The sequence below is a fragment of the Dreissena polymorpha genome, chromosome 11, assembly GCF_020536995.1.
Source record: "Dreissena polymorpha isolate Duluth1 chromosome 11, UMN_Dpol_1.0, whole genome shotgun sequence".
Taxonomy (NCBI): Eukaryota; Metazoa; Mollusca; class Bivalvia; order Myida; family Dreissenidae; genus Dreissena; species Dreissena polymorpha.
In genome coordinates, this window is record NC_068365.1 from 32,169,506 (window position 1) to 32,191,958 (window position 22,453).

At 32.8% G+C, this 22,453-nt stretch overlaps 2 protein-coding genes across 5 annotated transcripts in view; one reads left to right on the top strand and one right to left on the bottom strand.

Annotated features, from left to right (window-relative positions):
• Nucleotides 1-99: 99 nt before the first annotated feature.
• Nucleotides 100-18,175, bottom strand: LOC127851751 (uncharacterized). Its single transcript, XM_052385623.1, has 9 exons — nucleotides 18,074-18,175; nucleotides 10,874-10,900; nucleotides 6,887-7,020; nucleotides 5,508-6,490; nucleotides 3,812-4,552; nucleotides 1,826-1,903; nucleotides 1,417-1,607; nucleotides 1,171-1,224; nucleotides 100-502 (listed from the first exon to the last, which is right to left on the bottom strand). Exons 1-9 carry the CDS (start codon nucleotides 18,131-18,133, stop codon nucleotides 401-403), a joined length of 2,370 nt encoding a protein of 789 aa, XP_052241583.1. The 5' UTR covers nucleotides 18,134-18,175; the 3' UTR covers nucleotides 100-400.
• The window catches only part of LOC127851748 (uncharacterized), a 36,526-nt gene continuing 19,726 nt past the window's right edge, over nucleotides 5,654-22,453 (top strand). For 3 of the 4 annotated variants that reach the window (XM_052385613.1, XM_052385615.1, XM_052385616.1), the window contains exon 1: nucleotides 5,654-5,801. The gene's annotated coding sequence lies outside the window, so the exon portion shown is untranslated. Of the gene's footprint in view, nucleotides 5,802-18,894; nucleotides 18,982-22,453 lie in introns of those variants that run through there. The other variant, XM_052385614.1, reaches the window with a different exon arrangement.

The following is a 22,453-nucleotide window of genomic DNA, read 5'->3' on the forward strand; positions in this document are numbered from 1 at the left end:
GTGTAATTTTGCTGATAAATGATATGGTTAATTGATTTCGTGTAAAAATATGATTTGGCTCTTAAAACAATAAAATGCAATAATTGTTCAACGAGTGTAAAATAAGTGTGTTTTATTTTTTTTAAATATTATCAAAAGAACCAAAACAAATAAATTGTTATTCTTCATTTCAAGCAACAAGAATTTTTATTTATCAAATGCGTAACGCAAATTGTATTTTACGTAACATTTTCACAACAATGGTACGACTTTTCTTCTTCACCAAACTTTTAAAGCATGCCTTCATTAACAGTTTTCCACAAAATGGAACAGTACAGACACTTTTCACTACGACACCATTTAAATGTTCGCGTGATAAATGATGCATTTTATTTGTGGCCGTTCATTTATTCTCGTAAAATTAAATATGTACGTTTCGCAAACGTTGAAAAGCTTCAGCTGTCTTATTAAAACACTCCAAAGTTTTTGACTGCCTGGCCTTGTCGCAAAGTTGTCTAGTGTCCTGAAATAAATAATTTGAGGGAAGAGGACAATTACAACGAGCGAGGCATGGTAGAGGGGAGATAACCCTGGGATATGGTTAGGTTAGGGTGATTGTTTGGGGTCGGGTTAGGGTTAAGGAATGGGTTAAGGCTAACCCTAACCAAAACCCGACCCCAAAACCTAATCCTAACCCTTACCCTAACCCTCTAACCCCCCAAGCGCATTACAATGCCATGCCTAGCCCGCTGTCGTTGTCCGCTTCCCATAATTTGATGACAAAAAAATAAATGCCCCAATTTGTGCTGAGTTTCTGTTCGGTTTTATTGTTTTGGATCAATTGTTAATTTCAACAATTAATCGTTGCATCACACAATAGTTTATTACATTTATGAAGTATTCTATTTTACACTTAATTCGATACACTATTTTCAATAGAGTAAGATCCATTGTTATTTGAAGTATTGCTATTTTAAATAAACGTATTTACAGTTGTTACAATAAGTTATTTTTATGTCATGGTTTATAACACGTTTAAAAAACAAAAAGGAAACAATATAATTAAGTATTTTTATGCCTGAGCAAACGAAAACACTAAAATTGTTACCGCATTTTAATAATTAATGCCTTTTTTAAAAACCTTTCAACCCAATAACAACGCTATTTGATAAAATGAAGAAATATAAATACCTTTAAAATATCCAAGACCTTTTTAACATGTTTTTCATCTCGAATAAGCGGACCCTGATGAGGAAAACAGAAAAAAGTTATTTACCGAAGTCTTTCTTTATTTTTGTTTCTCACAATAACGAGAAAGTTAATCTTTGTAACAAATTAATCTTTATACAAATTTTGTAATTAGTATAAATAAGCTTACAAAAACAATATATTTACCAGTCATAGTACTTTTTTAAGTATGATATAGCAAGAACAAACCTGATTACATCTTGCCAATGCATTGCTGACTGCGATCACAGCATTATGTATGCCTCGAATGGTTACTTCTTTAAGGTCTTCATCCCTTTTTGATGTCTGCGATAAAGCGATGTGATCTCCAAAAACTGTTACCAAGTGCACGTCCTTTCCATCTTGCAGCAACAGCTCACCAATTCGTGAATATAATTGACCTGGTATTAATCACGACATGAGAAGAATTATGTGAATACTTTATTTCAATATGCCTTACAATATCAATTTACAATGTTTTATCAATAGAAAGACTAGCATTAAGCTATGTGAAGACTGACTACATACTCTTGGAACAATGGACTAGCGTTAAATATTGTGCATTTTATATCATGAATCAACACTGTATAGCTACTTGAACGATGGAATTATTGATTACCTGTTAGTTTTCCAGTGTTCTTTTTGTACAGCACTGTCATAACTGTATCTGTATCACTTGAAACTCGATATTTAGAATCTACAACAGAAGGAAAACATGATGCACAATAATAATACTCAATTATGGTATATAGTAACCATGCAGTCTTATACGTTCAAATACTGCGGCTAAAACAACATCCTACGATTTACTTCTGACACTTTTTAAATATAAGAATTGAGAGAGGGTTTTCATTTTAGTATTTTTCTCTTGATGTTTTACATGCAATAACGTACAGTACGCAAAGGATATTTTGAGTTAAGTTAAGAAATGTGCGTATTAATGTCTTGAAGCTTTGTTTTATTGAAAAGCTTACATTTATCGGAATACAGCATTTTGTCTCAACACGTTGTCCCTTAATTCAAACTCGTAATAGGACACTGAAACCAACATCCGCTTTTCTGGCAATACAACCATGCCGTCATACCTCTATAGACACACTACTCACATGTCTAATGATTGTGATAATTTATCGGGGATCTATTGCTAATTGCAACTGGTTATAACTGCATTTGTAACGGTCATTTATGGTTTAATATGTTATCACTTAACAATTATTTATAATAGTTTGATGTTTTCTTTTGCACATAAAAGCATTAAGGTATCTGAAGATATGTCTTTTGATTGGTGAATGGATGCTTATGTGTAAGTGATACACGTTTTTCCATTTATCAATAAAAAGCTCATACTTTTGTATAATTACACGACCATGTTTGTAACAAAATAAGTTTATTTGGTTCCCAATTAAAATACTAAACACAAACGCAATCAACAGGGATTCTTATTTATTTTTGATATCATACACATGTGACAGTGTCTCGTCAGCTATCTTAGAGAAAGCAAACGACCTTTAGTATCAATCACTACTAGTATAATTTTAAAAACATTAAATATAGCAGGGCCCTCAATCTATTAAATCTGCCGCCGAAATTTGGCGGCAGTCCCCCACCTGAAAAGTATACTAAATTATAAAAATGCAATGAATATAGTGCAAACATGTACAAATGTAATAATGAGAGAGTAAGTAAAAAAATCCCCCAAAAAGGGAAACGCCGCGAAAATTCCCCCTCCTAAGGGCTGCGGACCCCTTCCCCCAAAGTAGTGTGAGGGCGCTGTATAGTTGTGTCACTTTCTTTTCGAATACCCTTTCACCGCTTTGACAGCTTTTGCTTTTTTCAAAGGCAAAACCCGAAGAAATGTATACATTATATTACACAATATAAAGAAGTGAGAAGAAAGTGTTTACATATCTACACTTCATGGTAATTCTATTTGTGATCTTTATATTGAAACGCTTTTCATTTATGCGATTAGTCTGCTAATTGGAAACATTTCATGCGGGCAAATCGTCCGACCCACAGTATGACCAAACGACCGATTGACTCAATAAACCCCCATCGGAACTTAGTTTGAAAATTTAACCTATTTATTTATAGTCAGTACACATGAGCAAATCTCTTTTTTGTCATATTAGTACTGTACCGTACCCGTTTTAAACTCAGGATGCATCGTACTTACTAGTATACTTTACAACGATATAATTAAAATTACTGCATAATATACTCGCATATGATGCATACTAACATTACTGGTGTGGTATTATCTTCAATAGATTAAACTAGCGGCTATTCACAGAATTTGTACATGCATTCGCATCATAACATATTAAATTTTGAAATGCATATAGGTCAGTTTCATCTTAATATTTGCGAGCTATTTACATCCATCCCTAGATATTTATTAACTTTTCACCCACGCCTCAACAATTTTTCTAACAACAACGAAAGTATCACTACTTGCACATACAGATGACTTAACCTAATGATACCTACATCGCAAAACTAAAAAAGTTCGAGAAAAACAAAAAATGTCTTAACGAACATGAAATCCACACCAAACAGTGGATTCACATATACATAGTATATGTATACGTGTGATATTACTAACCTGTTTTACATCGGTAGAGGTTTATTCTGTGTAAACTGTGTTCAGTACATTCGCTTGTCTTCAGAAACTCTTCATATTGGTCCTTGTTTATCAAGAAGTGCACTACATTAATCTCCTCCATAAACGCTGGAACGCTTAAGGTTGGCGACGTGCTTGATAATTTACCTCTACTTATCTCGTCCTCAGACAAATCACAAGCTAAACACAGTTTTCCTGCAAGCACAAAGCCTTGATAAGCAAATGATTTGTCTATGGTCATCTCAACTGTGACACTTTGTTCTGCTTGCCATCCACCAGAAAGAGGAACAACATACGAGCTGACGTCGAAGTCTGGTTGTTCAGTCCCGCTTGAGCTAAGCGGTAGAACAGATAATCTTAACAACCATTCACGATTTAATGTCACAGAAGTAGCATTTCTTATCGTTACAGAGACAGTAACAGCATTCCCAGTGCTGCTGTTCTTGCAGTTTACATTTGTTAAATGAAAGCCCAGGTTAAGTTCATTGTCATCGTTTTCATTCATGGCAAACATATGTGCTGAAACATTTAACTGATGTAAAGCATTAGTTCTTAACAAACGTTGACTGGTGATTCTCTTTGTTTTTAACGCTTCTTCGTCCATCTCTTTAATATAGTCTCCTATTGATTCACCTCTTAAACACCCCACGCCATTTTTGCTTTCGGTTGTAATTTCTTGTATTTCACAATTTGACATCAAAAGATGCAAAACAGGTGGTGCGTCTGTAATCCGATAACAACAAATCAATAACAATAATTTTATCAAATTTATATGCATTTGGAATAACTAGAGCTGTAATTATCATGCATAAAATACTCTCAGCATACCGCTGTCAAAATACGTTAGTAAGAGGAATGGCTCTTGTGCAATACACTTTCATGCGTTTAAATCTTTAAACATATGAAATCCATTTAAATTTGTTTCGAAAAGTAGTTTTAAGATATGTCAGACAAAACAATAACTTTAACACTCGAAAAGAGGTAATAACTCAACTATAGAAGCTAGACTGATTGATGGTTGTTGTTTACTGCACTACCATATGATGCCATTTGTCTACCTTTTCAGATTAAAGTTGAGACATCTTTTAATTTTTTGAGAAACTTTCCGGAAGAAATTATATACAAACGAATGATTAATGGGAAATTACTCTTAAATACACACATATATATATATGGAAGCAATAATAATGGCTTTTATGCACTAATTGCATTTTTAGGTCTATCTAAGCATAAAGTTTAAAGTTGATAATTATCCTGTTTAACATTAGTCAACTCAGTTTCTGATTATCGGGTATTTTACAACGTTTCTTTCGTCCGTGTTTACTTTCCTGATTACATTCTCTTATGTTTCACATACAAAAAATAAATATAATATTTTAAATTTTCTTTTATAGTAACACAGTAAGCTTCTTGTTTCTGGTGTATTTCATAACGAAAAGAATTCCAGACAGTCTCACAATGTTATTTATCTGACATAAACGTTTAATTACAGTTCACCATACTATTTATACAGGAATGGTTTAAGACAATAAACAGGTAAGATTAACTCACCTCATACATACATAACGCAGTTTTAATTGTTAAATGTCTTTTTCATAAAAACAAAACAAAAAACTTTCATACAAAAATGAAGAATATTAATGTAAAAATTGCATCACATATACTAACATAAACTAACCTGAAACAGTAAAAAATCCCTCTTTTACTTCCTTGTTGATGTGTATAACATTTCTGTACTCCAAGACTTTAGTAATTCTAAGCGCAGGAACAATGGCCTTTTCTTCTCCATTCATGATGTTAAACGTATATTCCAGAAGATTGCGTCCAGTTGAAACATACACCTTGTCGGCCACACTACAAACAGCTTTGATCGGCCCATCAACCATAGACTTTGACATCACGGGCAGAGTGCTGGTATCATCTGGTGTGAACAGAAGGGCGCTTCCAGATCGATCCAGGACCAATAAACAAGGTGAGTGGTCCGAAGACTGCTGTCCATGTTCAGAAGTTGTTGTTAAATTACTATATTCAATAGGAAGCAAAAAGGGAACACCAAATGACATCTCACAAAACCCCACACAAGTGGAATTGGCTGTACGGGTATTGCTCAATATTGAATCTCCTACTTCAGCTCTTTCAAATTGATAAAGTGCGACGTAAGAGACATGTCCACTTGGTAAACATATTAGGAGAACTGGGGACCGTAAAAGCGCTATTTCACTTCCAAATAATTGCTGAAATAGCGTGTTATTAATGCATAACACACTTGAGGAGACACTGTTTGGTAGTTTCCTTGAATGTTCTGTTGTCACAATATACATTTGAATCGCCTGATCGTCAATTCCAAATGATGTGTCGGTCTCCAAAGATGAATAACGTATTTTTCCAAAGACAATTGTTTTAAAAATATTTTCTTTGACTAAACCATTTATCTCCTGATACAAAAACATTGTGACAATACCCTCTGTTTCTACCGCAATTATAATACTTCCTTCAAATACACAGACACAGTGACATTGCTGGTTTTGTTGCAGTATCACGTCAGATTCCTTTAAAATGTAGACTGTATCAGAAGCCAATTTCAGTGATATTTCTTCCTCTTCTCCATCAAGTAAATCAGCGAAAATAGAGCGAGTAGATTGGTCAATGGTGTTGTTGATTCTAAACAAGGATATAAAACAAAACGTTCACATTAACACAAATCTGTTCAAAGGCGTCTTGTAAAGTCTGAATCCAGGTCCCAATATATCATTATATCCATATAAATACATGTTTCAGGAATTTGAAAATGTATACAGAGGTTCAGGAGAAATAATGCAGACTCAATCACAGACGCAAACATACATTTGTAGATACATTATTTATGTCAGTGAATCCTGACAAAAAAATGAATATAATGCATGAGCAACTTAAAAATATGTTTAATTATGCATCCATACACCGCGTCAAAAATATAACAATATGCGTCTATTCAAAACATGATAGGTAAGATTTGTTTACAAAATCAGTTTCCATTAAAATCATTAAAAATTGTACACATTTAGAAACGAAACTTACGTCATAGTTGGCAATATAATTTCGCTATCACACTTGTACAGCTTTCCACATTGTGTAAGGCAATAGAGGTTCCATGAATGATCTTGTGCGACGTAACTGTAGCTTATTATGGCAGTCTCTGAGTACAATGTCAACTGTAAACATAAAGGATTTGTTACCCAAATGGAACGAATAATGTTTAATCTTTCATATTATAAAATAATACATAAAACGGTATAGAATATGCTTAGCAACATAATAATCTTAAATAACATGAAATAAATAATTATTGTAAATAAAAATGATCGGGAGCTGTTTAATAAAAACATATGTGTATAATACGTACAGTACTCTTACTAATATAACAAGACTATTGCCAAGCAATATAGTCCCCTACCGGCTCCATCATTGTAAGAAATTCCACCATTGTCGGAATTTTTTTGTTTGTTTTGTTGCCATAGCAACCAGAATTTTTGACGTAGGAACAAAATGAAATGACGTGCGTAATGTCCATATTGCCATCTATCCATGTTTCAAGTTTCATGAAAAAATATTAAGAACTTTTAAATTAATCGCAGGCTCCAGAAAACCACCATTTTCAGCAGCATTTTTAGTCTATTTGTTGCCATAGCAACCAGAAGTTTTGACGTAGGAACACAATGAAATGACGTGCATAATGTCCATATTGCCATCTATCCATGTTTCAAGTTTCATGAACAAATATTAAGAACTTAAAAAGTTATCGCAGGATCCAGAAAAGTGTGACTGACTGACAAAGTGTTGGTAGATTTTCTACATAGTTATTTGAAACTTCATCCATGATTATTGAAGATTTTCTCCAAGCCATGTGTGACCATTGATATTTAAGTGTGATATTGACCTTTCCTGGTACCGAACCACGCGCTTCTTCGCGCAATTTAGATAATCTCTTGAAAGCGCTTTGACATATTATCGATGGCTGAACAAGTTGTATTCAGGAAAAAAACTTTTTTTCTTCAAAATGTAATGATTCTATCTGCTGCCTATTTATAAAAAGTCCATTGTTTCTAGATGAAGATATGCTTTTGACAATAAGTGTTAAGGGTTGGTCAAAATGATAAACAAGAGGGCCATGATGGCCCTGAATCGCTCACCTGACTCATTTAAATCAGATGAAAACTGTGACCTCTATTGCCTACACAAGGTTTTTCTATGATTTGACCTAGTGACCTAGTTTCTGGTCCCAGATGATCCAAATACCATTTTCTTGTTCTATATATTTTCTAATGAAATGCTACATTGTTTACATTTATAAATAGCAAACTTAATGTCAACGTCGTTCTTTGTGCAAATTGTTGTATCTCAAAACGGATTGACCTACTTGCTACTGCAAGTTAGGAAATCCGACCAATCAGAGCCATGTTTTTAAAATGCAGTCAGCCAATAAAAATTTCGCTTTTTAACAGCGTTAGGCGCGGCGTTGTCCAATTAATGTGTATTGCGTACACACTGCAAAGTATCTTATATTATAAATGGTACAGCCCAGTATAATCGGGCTGACCATATGGCCGTTTTCGGCTTTTTAACGCAGAGTTTTTATGTTGAGCAGTGTGCTTGGGCAATGTTTTTTTTTATTATCCACCAGACGTAAGTTGTTAATCACAAAATATAGATTTCAGAAAACGAAAGTAATGTTTACAATTTCAGCATACAATGTCAAGGTCGATCTATAAATATTAATATGCGTGGTTCAATGCTGGACACTTGCAGACAGGGAATATAGCCGTAATGCTCTAACATGAGACCCTGTCTGTTTGGAACCTCATGAGAATTGGGCTATGAAGAAGAGACGACCCCCAGAGTGGCGTTAAGACAATATTAAAAAGGGATAATAGTAATAACCCTTACAAAACAACAGCTTGTCACAGTAGTGCCAAATCCCCGCCCTAATGTGTTTGCTTGTATGACAACATTTGTTTTAGAGAGTAGAATATTTGTAAAAACAAATAAAAGAAGAGAATTCATTATGCTCCGGACAAATATTAACTTTGAAATTAAATAAAGAGATATAATTCAAACACTAAGGTAGATAGAGTTATGGTTCCTAGTCACTGCACTTCTCCTACTTGCCATCTGTTTAAGTTTGAAGTTTCAAGTAAATCCCAGTAGATTTAGAGTTATGCTCTGGACAAACATTTAATTTAAAATTATATAAAAGGGAAGATAATTCAAAAACTAAGGTAGATAGAGTTATGGTTCTTGGTCACTGCACTTCTCCTAGTTGCCATATGTTTATATTTCAAGTTTCAAGTAAATCCCTTTAGTAGATTTAGAGTTATGCTCCGGACAAAATTTACTTTAAAGTTATATAAAAGGGGAGATAATTCAAAAGCTAAGGTAGAAAGAGTTATGGTTCTTAGTCACTGCACTTTTCTTACTTGCCATCTGTTTATATTTTAAGTTTCAAGTAAATCCCTTCAGTAGATTTAGAGTTATTCTCCGGACAAAAATTAACTTTAAAATTATATAAAAGGGGAGATTATTCAAAAACTTAGGTATATAGAGTTATGGTTCTTGGTTACTGCACTTCTCCTAGTTGCCATATGTTTATATTTCAAGTTTTAAGTAAATCCCTTCAGTAGATATAGAGTTATGCTCCGGGAAAAAAAAAATACTTTAAAATTATATAAAAGGGGAGATAATTAAAAAACTAAGGTAGATAGAGTTGTGGTTCTTGGTCACTGCACTTTTCCTAGTTGCCATCTGTTTATATTCTAAGTTTTAAGTAAATCCCTTCAGTAGATTTAGAGTTATACTTCGGACAAAAATTTACTTTAAAATCATATAAAAGGGGAGATAATTAAAAAACTAAGGTAGATAGAGTTGTGGTTCTTGGTCACTGCACTTCTCCTAGTTGCCATCTGTTTATATTTCAAGTTTCAAGTAAATCCCTTCAGTATATTTAGAGTTATGCTCCGGGCAAAAATTTACTTTAAAGTTATATAAAAGGGGAGATAATTAAAAAAATAAGGTAGATAGAGTTATGGTTCTTGTTCACTGCACTTCTCCTAGTTGCCATCTGTTTATATTCTAAGTTTAAAGTAAATCCATTGAACAGATTTGGAGTTATGCTCCGGACAAAGTTTCAGCCGGACTGACAGACGGACGGACAGACGGACAGGACCAATGACTATATCCCCTCTGAATTTTTTTTCGGCGGAGATAATAAGGGTAATGTCTTACGTGTCGTCAAACAGTCACCTTCATAGGGCCACATAAAAATTATAAGTAAAACAATGAACTTTACAGTTAAAAATAAGACAGAACAGATAAATTTATACATAAAAGTAGATAATTTACATTATGTACAGTGCTAAATGCATTTATTTATATAAAATACAAATTGCCACCCTGGAGAATTAGAAGAAGGAGAGATTTGTAAGTGTAGGCTGGTGTGAGTGGGGGATTAACCAGCAGGGGCATTACCACTAGGTTGGTCTAAGGGAGGTAATTGTGGAGGTGGAGTCTACGACAGTTGTTTCCCCTGGACCAGAGGGAGTGCACAGTAGATAAACAATTTAAGGTTAATTAAAACAGTGTGATATAAAATTGGTAAAAAGACCAAATAATACCTCAATGCAGTGAAAAACCCACAAAAAGCTCTTATCCAACCAATATTATTTAAATATAGGGGATAAAAAGAGAGAAAATAGTACAAAAGTACCTTATCTGCTATAAAAAATAGCAATTTAACACAAAAATAAGGAAATTTGCTATATAAAATAGCAATTTTAACAAGAATTAAGGAAATACAAGGAACAAAATTTGCTATGATGGAAAAACAGCAATAATAAGAAAATTTACCATAACACCAAAGAATTGATATTACCCTGGATAGGGCTTAATAAGGGTTTTGCAAGGTATAAGGCCCTGCACTGTGCACTCCAGTCCGACATGGCTCTTCGAGTTTGAAGGGGAAAGGGTGGGGTGTCAAGGGGGAAGGGAGGGGGTGCAATGCATTCAACATACCTGGGTTACTGGACAGCCTCGACCTTTCTTTTAAATAAAAACTGCCATAAAATATGAATATATTAAAAAACTGAAGAATGTAAATGGTGGACTCATAATTTTTTTTTAAATAAGGAATACCCGGTCAATACCATTGGCCTGATTTAGAAAGGGCAAGGTTGAACAATAATCCTGTTAAAAACTAAAACAAAGTTGTGTCGAAATGACACAAATCCAACACAATTACAATGACTACGTCAGATTTGTGTAAAAATTACATGGTTTAAAACAGAACAGTCACATTACTTCAAAAATGTCACTGTAGGGTATATATATCACAACATAAAGTGATTTGTTAACAAACCCATTTTAATTATAAACAAGAGTTCCGCGGTCGGAGATGACCGCATTGAAGCCGGATTTTTTATTTAAATGACAGGAAAGTACCTTTCGTGTTTTTGTCAATGCAATACTTAAATTACTGAAATATTGTTCAAAGGTCAAAATGAAATGTAAGTACTTTTCAAGGCATGAGCAAACCTTGTGTTATGTTTTGAATGCATGCATATACATGAACAACAATAACATTTAAGGTCACAAATATGAACTTGAATTGACAATTAGGAAAGTTTGATCTCAATTTTTTTATTAGCAAATTAGTAACATATTGTTTGAAGTTTCCATCAATTTCATTATCAAATGTAAGAAAATAAACTTAGATGAAATAATACTATTTATTGTTTTGCTTTCACATACCTACACAGAAATCCAGACAGCCTTATGATCACTCCAAAAGGTTTCTATCACACCAGTTCTAGCAGATAGATTGGACACATAAATATGAGTTTAAGGTTTTCAAGGTCAAGTTTGAAGACTCTATGTCCAAGCATACCAAAGTTATAACAATTTTAACATTTTAACATTTAAGGTCACAGTGACCTTGACCTTCAAATGAATGACATTGAAATGACCAGTGGTCATCTTCTAGTACTGGCCAATCTTTATTTCAAGTTTGAAGACTCTAGGTACAAGCATACCAAAGTTATAACATGAAATAAGAACTTTAACATTTTTACATTCAAGGTCACAGTGACCTTGACCTTCAAATGAATGACCTTGAAATGTCCAGTGGTTACTTACTAGTTCTGGCCAACCTTCATGTCAAGTTTCAAGACTCTAGGTCCAAGCATACCAAAGTTATAACAACTTTAACATTTTTACATTCAAGGTCACAGTGACCTTGACCTTCAAATGAATGACCTTGAAATGTCCAGTGGTTACTTACTAGTTCTGGCCAACCTTCATGTCAAGTTTCAAGACTCTAGGTCCAAGCATACCAAAGTTATAACAACTTTAACATTTTTATATTGAAGGTCACAGTGACCTTCACCTTCAAATGAATGACCTTGAAATGACCAGTGGTCATCTGTTAATCCTGGCCAACCTTCATGTCAAGTTTGAAGACTCTAGGTCCAAGCATACCAAAGTTATACCATGAAATAAGAACTTTAACATTTTTACATTCAAGGTCACAGTGACCTTGACCTTCAAATGAATGACCTTGAAATGACCAGTGGTTACTAACTAGTTATGGCCAACCTTCATGTCAAGTTTCAAGACTCTAGGTCCAAGCATACCAAAGTTATAACAACTTTAACATTTTTTATATTGAAGGTCACAGTGACCTTGACCTTCAAATGAATGACCTTGAAATGACCAGTGGTCATCTGTTAATCCTGGCCAACCTTCATGTCAAGTTTGAAGACTCTAGGTCCAAGCATACCAAAGTTATACCATGAAATAAGAACTTTAACATTTTCGAGCACGCCGCCCGCCCGCCCCCCCCGCCCGCCCGACAACATCAATCTATAAGCCGAGATTTTTTCGAAAAAAATCCGGCTAAAAAAAATCAAAAGGATATGAACTTTTTTGAATTTTATAGGATTTTACCAGTTTTCACAATACCTTGTTCTTTTAAACAAATACAAGTTTTTTTTTACAGTCTTTCACTCTCATTATAACAATGAAATTTGTTAATAGTAACCAAATTGAGATACTTTTTGTATCATTTGTTAAAAATATATAAGTGAATAAAGCATTACATGCTTATGACAACCTTTGTATGAAAAACAGTTTTCTTCACAATCACAAAAGAACTACAATGTCAAAAGTCTGAAACCAGTTCACATTATGTGATTCTACCAACCAAACCAAATATTTCATTCTCATTCTATATTAACATTGATTTATAACATTTTATCAACATTTGCCAAATGAGAGTAAATTAAAAACAAAACAGTTGATATATCTGCCAGGTATGCAATTTTGTAACAAAACTAATTTTTTTCACATTCATTTTTACCAGACACGTGGCCTGCCAGTTTTATCAGAGGTCCAACATCTTTTGAATGGATTATTTTCACAAGTCAGTGTTTTTTTTTCAATCAAATTTTGGGCCAGTATATGGCCAAATTCCCAATGGAAAAAAGTACATGTTTTCCCAAAAGGTACCTAAACATTCACAAATGAAGGTTTAAAAAAATTAATATTTTTTTAGATCTTAACATTTAGTTCATCTCCCATCCAGCTCTAAAAGTTGAAAATGCATTGATTCATGAATGAATAGTCACCATTTGATATTGGTAAAATAAAAGAAAGTTTGCAATGCACACATGCTTTTCAAACATAATTATTTGAATAATATTAATAATGAAGCATGTATAATGAAATACTTCAAAGGCATATTTTTCGAACACAACTTTGTTTTTGAAAATATAATTATTTAAGACTTATCATAACATTATCGGTATATGTTTGTGAAAAATATTATATTTTTACACAGAACAAATTCCACTCTTTTCTGATATATTTCGCCTAAATAGGCTTTTTCAAAGTTTGTTTTAACAAATTAACTACATTTTCTTTCTGTTTCTCAACAAAAACAATTATAAAATGACGTAAAAAAACAAATAAACAGGAAATGACGTTAAAACGGCTGTGATGCTTATTAGCGCCAGAAACACATGCATGTAAAATTCACTGTAACAGTAATAATGATAATGAAAATATAAATATTCTTATAATGAGATAATTAATCATAAACTAATTATGAAAAACTAGATACATGTAATAATAATAATAATAATAATTACTAACAATAATAATAATACAAATAATAAATATAAATAATAATAATGAGATCATTAATTGTATAAAAAATGTCATTAATATAGCATATTGACAAGTATAATAATTATAACAAGAAATATCTTTAAAAAAGATATACGGCGTAAATAGTTTAATGAATGAGATCAAGGATAGCGAATGTCTTTTTCTGTGCAGTTCTTAGCTGCATCACACGCAGTACGGGATGTTACGGGGAGTTTTCGCGGCTTATTTTACATTATAACATATTGCTGGTCATAAACCTATAGATACAAAACAGAAAACCAAAAGAAGAATGGAAGTGAAATTTAAACATATGAGTCAACCGGCCACACGAGAAGTATCCGTATTTATAGGCGCGTTCTTCGAACAAACCTGTTTTAGTGGTTTGTCGGGCATTGCTATTTGATTCGATTATTAACAGTATCAATTATCATCGTGCTAATGCTTAAAGTGATATTATGGGCATTTTGCACTGTTGAATTGAGCTGAAAAGAATTAACAGGTCAAAATAGTTAGTTAAAATGTGGTTACTGATTAATTATCTGCAACTCACCTTGCTACCAGTTGTTTATAAAAATATATTTTATATTCGATATTCTTACGTGACCCACCCAGTCCTGTAAGCTGAAATGATCCGTAAAACAATTTCGTGTCTTTGTGTCGTATGAACAAATCTGCACTAAAACTAAATTTAGGTTCAACTCGTAAACGCATGATCAGTTGTCAAACGAAAGTACGGTTGATATTCAAATGCATTATTTTTCTCTTTCTGGTATATTGTTTTAGTATGATGATGCTGCATTAATTAATATAAGTGTATATGAAGTAGAAACATCAAAAATAATCAACGGTTGCGATAGACACCTATAAACTGTTACATGCTCATAATATCACTTTAGTACATTAGGCAATATGGACGAATAATTATTGTTAAATTTATCAACAATAATATTTATCATTGTATTGTTGAAAACACATTAAGAATCTATTATTTACATACCATAATTATATTGCTGAATATCTTCATTTAACATATTCCTGGTCTAAAGAAAATTCCAGGTCACCTAGTTCACGGATAGCGTCTTTATTATTTAACGATTATTTTACTGGCCGCCAACTCCGGTGATGACCTGTATATAAACTCTGAATGTCCGCGAATTGACCCGATATACCTCGCGAGTTGAAATGCAATGCTTTAAAGTGAGGCCTCGCTTCCATTGCTCTTTATACTTTTACATGTTAACAGGAATAAGGAAGTAAGTACTAAATATGAGAACATAGCCTTTTAAGTATAAACGCTCTTGCGCTGGTAATACTCTGAAAATAAAAGGTGTACGCACAAACTGTATTGATGTCGAGAATTGAGTGTAAAACTGTTCTATCTATAAAGCCTTTTCATTCGAGATAAAATTGTTTCATACAGTAAAACAGTGTTACAAAGACGCGGATATGTTTCCAATGTTCTGGTGGTATACTCAAATCAGCCAATGGAATAAATAAAGTGTATTCATTTGTACCTAGCCGCGGGAAATTTTATTGGAATTTTATTGGACACTTACAAAGGTCAGGCTAAGGTGAAAAGCTGGCTTATGCAGCTTACGCCGAAAAACACATGTATTTTACTACTTGCATAAAATACAGCAAATGATTAAAGTAATTAAATTAATAAAAACTGAATTAATTTTAATAATAAATCAATTATCAAAATGATAACTATACTACTGCTTAAAATGATAATACATGTTTGTGTTATAATACTAAGATTAACAACTATTTTATTAATAATAATTATAATAAAAATAATGATATACTAATGATAATAACAATAATCCCAAACTTCATGATCATTAAACTTATCATCATCATCAACATCATCATCAACATCATCATCAACACTATCATCATTAACACTATCATCATCATCATCATCATCATCATCATCATCATCATCATCATCATCATCATCACTATGATCAACATAGTTGTGAATTTGAATGTTATTTTCAAGTCCATTACGTATTTATTTTAAAATCTTGTCGTACCATTTAGAATTGCAAAATCAAGTTATGAATATTATTTTTACATCGGTTCGTATCGATTTTTATTGAGTTCTTTTCGCATATTAAAGATCTTTTTGGTGCTTATCATAGAATGGTTATCGGGTTTGTTTAACAAAGCGCATTTTTTCCAATAAAAGCGGCGTGTACAGTCTATCTGTCAAAAAACAATGGCGGCGCCCAAAGAGCGTCCTAAAAAACTGCAAAGCCTGCAAAAACACGCTTTTAACATAGTGTACACAAAGTGAGCCGAAGTTAAGGTTAAGAAAGACATTATAGAAAATATCTTATACGATGTTGTATGTTCAGCTGCTGACACAGTCGGACAAGCTAAAAAAACGCGACACGACGAGTCCAAACTTAACAAAAAAAACCTTGAACGAGTGGAAGGGACATTTCCCGTGGCTAATCGTTGAAAAGATTGAATGGGAGACCCATTTTAATTGTGAAATATGTAAAAAAATTAATCAAAGTCATGCAATCTAAGCACAGTTTGGGCATATGAAGGTATTTGAAAAATAAAATTGTATAATACTGAATAGACACTGTTGAACTCGTATAAATAAAGTTGCTAGTATGTTTATTTTGATTTTTTGCATGAAAATAACCATCATTATTTATTTTTAGGTCATTTAGAAAAGTTAAGAATTATTTTCCAAAACTTAGTAGTAACGTTAAGAATAAAATTTCAGAATTAAGAAATCTTTTTGAAAATCTGGTAGTAATGTTAAGAATTTCACAAACCCTTATCTGGAGCTGTTTTTTAAATCAAATATCATATGGTGAAAACATTAACAAATATAAAAAACACGCTTTAGTGTTCTTGGTGTGTTAATGATGTATTAAATGAAGTTAAAATAATATATTTAATTTGTTTACCTTTCAATATCTTGCACTTGACATAATTCTCAGTTCAATGCTATTTCAGTAAACTGTACAGCATGACAAACATAATAAAGCAGAATATGCATATGAATCTGATTATACACAGATCCACTAACAAATAAATCAAATCATGTTTGTCTCTTTCCATTTTCGAATGATACTCATCTAAAATGCTTAAACTTTTTGAATACACTGAAGTCTGAACTCCAATTTTCCAACACTGGTTTCCGTGACGCACATTCACTGTGCAGATTTGATTATCCAATACATATTTGTTGTTTTTATCTAAAGCGTAGTATTTTGCATTAATTGACACACGCATTAAATTATTCCCCTATAATCATATGATATCCGTTGTGAATTTGAATGTTATTTATCATTTTCGACGCTCATCGCAAATTTCTCGTCTGCTTGCCGCCATCTTGGACATGTGTTAAAACTGTAGTGTTCAATCGGGATACACCGACTATCGTCGGTATCCTTCCCAATATAGAGAAAGATGTGTGGATAGTATCTTAAAATCGTATTCGGCTACATTCGCGAACAATACGTAAGTCAGTTGTTGTCCGGAACTCTACAAGCTCTACAAAATTATCGCTAAATGACACTGTAATCTTATTGACTTTATTGGGAAAATTTGGTCATTTTTTGGGAAATTTCTGTCAGATTTTTGGGAAAAGACTTCTATTTTTGAAATTGGGAAGCCGCCGAATATTGGCTGTAATTTTTGGCAAAAAAAACACACTGATATGGATGCCGATATCAGTCACAGCAAATAATGTCAAAGGCTCTGGGAGTTCGTCTATATTGACTAATTTAGAGGCTTAATATGGATGCAAACAAAATCCCTCTAATAACAAGGTTTAACATCAGGAGCTGATACTTATGCTAGTCAATATAAATTGCCGCCTTAGAGTCTTTTGATGATTTTTGCTTCGGCAGATTTATTCTGAACGCGAATTATTTCAGCTAATACTTATGCATGTTCGATAGAGCATTAGTATATTCGTCAAGTGCTGTTTTATTGGTAGGAAACACTTTGGGTTGACTATCTCAAAAGTCCGGATTTTGCTATTTCACCTATATTTTCGATAAACAATTATTTACAAACCTTTGTGCCTTTGTCACATACTATGATCTTATTAGAGGGAATATCAGCAATCACAAACATTTTCCGGTATTTTCCCACCGATATTGTGATCACTCACCAAATCGTACATTTGAAAATAAGGGAGGTAATTGAGAAATTCGTATTATAGGTTACACACCACTAAATGAGAATCCAATGTTTTCATCTGGTATCTAGAATTGTGGAAGCTGTGCCTTTTGTTAATATTTCCAATACACAATGTGTGCATATTTTGGTGCATTTCATTGGGCACCAAGTCATTGGTCCCTGGTGCGAATCCTGCTCAGTCCACGTTATTTTTTATGATAAAATGTTATTACACGATAGCTCCACTTCACCATACATTTGAGGGGACTAGTTTGACTTCATATTGCGATAAAAATATAAGAACTAAACTTTAAAAAGAGATTTCGTACCCGACACAGACAGCTCCTTTTTTATTTTTGGAGTATTTTAATTACAGCGAAAAATTAATCACCATGTTCTTTTTTTGCAAATTCGGATTTATTTGGCTAAAAGATCATGCACTTATGAATGCAGAAATTTTCTTACTTTACTCCGAAAAATGGCTAACACTTTAAACAGATTTTTCAACGTTCCATAACGCATGTGTGTTGTTAATTGATTAATTATTTAAAACACTTACAATTGTGTAATGTACATAGCGACAATTGCAATATATTTATCAATTTACATTAACAATTGTCAAGTACATGCGAACTAATTACTTCCTTTTACACTATTAAGAAGCTCGTCTGGTTAATACACAGTTTCATTTATTGAAGTCGTTGGAGAGGGGGGAGGGGTTATGTCCCTTTACATATGTTTTTGTTGTAGAAGTTGAAGAATATCATGTACATTGTAAACAGGATTATATCATTAAGTGAAGGGTTAGTCATACCAGCCGTATATTATCGAGGTTATTTTAACATAAACGTATATTATTATTATCAGACGTCTATATGACAATGTGCAAAAAATATTGAATGGGTTTATATTTTTGTAATCCATTTGTAATGTGATTAAAATATAACCTCTTTCGATTTCTATGAAGGGTGTGTAATATAATGTAACCAGTGAAATTTTGATACTGTACAACACTTTAGCTCCAGTAAAATCGGTTTACATTTAATTTAACTTATTACTGAATTCAAAGTTATTTAGTTTCACGGTGTACGGTTTGAGCAGTTTCCAAATCGAAAGTAGGATGGATTTTCCATGTTTACATAAGCATATTGATTAACACTTGAGGAATAAATAAAGAGTAAAGAGATCGGAAATAGGGAAACTTCTACCAGCAATTTTGGTTTTCAGCTCATCTTAGCAAAACGTGCTTATTGGGAGCGTTTAACATATTGTGTTGTCAGTCGTCTTTCAGTCCATGCTTCTGTTTTTTTTTTCTTCCAACGACCCCTCGTGCTGAACCACCTGTTTAAACGAAACTTCAAAGGAATAACCATTTTATGACATTGCCATTCTTTCAAATTTTAAATCGTTTCGGTCTGCACTATATATTTACGAAACAGGAGCTATAGACAATTATTTGAAAACATCAAATCTTCACTGAAATCACATGTGTCAGTGATTGTTATTTTCGTGTATTACCTTTGTTATTGGTTCTCTAACTAGTGTGTTCAAATCACGCATTTTGCCTCAAAGCTTGCGCCAGGAGACTTAAGATTTTTATTCACTGACAAGTAAATGCATTTTAAATTTTTGTTTCATAAATTGCATGAGTCTGCATGGGGTTAATATTTGTTGTGAAACATAATATACAGGTCCTCTAAAACTTTGCTTCAAATAATGCCTCATGGGGTTACAATGGGTCCCGCTCTGTGGGTTTCTTCTTTTCTTTAAAAAATATTCTTCTCTAAAACCGCAATGTCGAGATGTGTTTTTACATGTTACATCGTATGTTGGTCTTCAACAAGTCTGTTGAAATAAAAACTGGCTATGTATAGGGGTCACAAGATTTATGTACACGTACTTAATGAAGAGCTTAACAAATCCCCTTCTATGCAACAACAATAGGTCATGGTTTTAACATTTGGTGTGTAACATCTTATTGTGTTTCTATACACAGTTTTCCTGAATAATGCCAATATATGCAACATTCAAATTTAATATTAATATGTATGCGCGTTGGTATGAAAACTATAAAACTGTTTCCTGAAACCGCAAGGCCCATGGTTTGTAATTGGCAAGTCACATTTTGTAGCGGTAATCTCCTAAATTTGTTTAAATAATGTCCATAGGGTCGATTTTTGTCTGTCAAACCAGATTTGTACACATATATATTTGTTTTGACAAAAACTTCAAAGATGTTCTTCTCTGAAATCGAAAGGGTAATTATTTAAATATTTGATGTGCAACATTGTATGGTATTCCTCTAATTTTGTTTAAAGTATGCTATTTGGATCAACGGTAACGACGCCCCAGTGGTAACATGATTTGTATATGCTTCTGTATCGACTAGTATTCAATTCATATTCTCCGAAACACCGATGGAAATTGGTTTAGGGTTTGGTTGTAGACGTCGTATGGTGATACTCCACTACGTGTTTGTTTGCAAATCATGCCCATGGAGTCAACGTTGGCCTTACGCTAGAGGTTACTTGTTAAGATTATATATATATATATATATATATATATATATATATATATATATATATATATATATATATATATATATATATATATATATATATGTATATATATATATATATATATATATATATATATATATATAGTGAAAACTGTAATTTGTTCTGATGCTGAAGCAAATCTGATAAAACTGTCTAAAGCAGAGTAAAATAACCTATTTAAAAACAAGATTATTAAAGTATTACACAAACATCACCAAGGCTGCACGTAACAGTTTTTACTAACAAGTCTTAAGTGAGCAACCCACTCGCTGTCGGTTTTTGCGCGTGGCAATTATAAAATAGTAGTTTTGTTTATTTGAAGACGGACATGGCAAACCCATTATCGATATCGATCAAACATAATTATCTTGCTTTTGTTAAATGTTGTAACCAGTCGGAAACTACCTGGTAATACCAAGTATTCTATTTCAAAAACAGGTGCATATGAAAATAATTACTTTGTAAAATATAAAATGCATGTATTGTTCTATTTTATTTATTAATTATGTGTGTTAAGCAGGGAATATTATCCATTCTTTTCCAAAAGTTAAACGTTATCAAATTTATAAGAAAAAATGCAGCAACAACAAACAAGCATCGCACTCTGATCTCAAATTTTTAGCGGTTTAGTTATAGATTGCCATATACTGTCGTAGGTTTTTGCAATATTCTGTTGAAACGGCATTTGTTCGTTTATACGACACACAAATGATGAGATGCAAATGTAATCAAAATTCTTAATATTTTCTATTGCGAATAGTAACAACAGTGATTCTAGAAAAAAAATTCCACTGCGGATTCACTAGTGTACGTTAGGTGAAATGTAGAATATTTTAAAGGGAAAATATAAATGTAAAGCATGGTAGCTTGTACATTTGGTTGTGAATGAACATTTACCTACTAGTATGAAGAGGACGTGCGATAAATTGAATTGCATTACAAATAAGAAATCGTAAAATCAACCTTTTATTATTAAGATAAATATTGTTCAATTAAGATAAATATAGTTCAAATAAGTATTCGTACCTGATAGTTTTTTTTATTTCGTCTACAATTGGTAGTATCGTGATTTTCATTACTCATATTAAGAGTGAGCTTTATGCGGCTTTGAACTAACGTACGGTATGGATGATTAATTTTCAGAAAACGTGAAGAGCGACACCAGCCATTTATCAAATGCAATTCACTTTCGGTTTAGATTGGAACAATTGTACCCCTTTGTAGACCTTGGCATTGACATTTGTGTAAATACACCAAGGGCGCATTACGTCATGTTGACTCAATATATACCTTTCCTTTCGCGTATATTTTACCTTTTTAATGAAAGAAATGAATTACATGCGTCGGTATTATCACAGGAGCTTGAAATTATATCCATAAAGCTAATCTTACGGCTAACTAATAAAACATTAATAAAGATTATACCGATATAATGCAAATATCTTTCTCTACAGGGTCGTTTTCAGTCTGGTAATATAATCGTGTTCTATAAGTGTCTACATTGGCCCTGATCCTTCTTGAAAAAAATATGTCATAGTACATTCTGTTCTCTTTTAAATTAACACTAAATAAAACCTTTTTATCGCATGTATTTTTTATTGATGGCTTTTAGAAAATTACCCTAAAGTGAGACGCACACTCCATGTACTAGACCAAACAACTACACAACAAAAACTCACAAATAATAAAAAACATGGGGTCACCACCTTAAGACGGT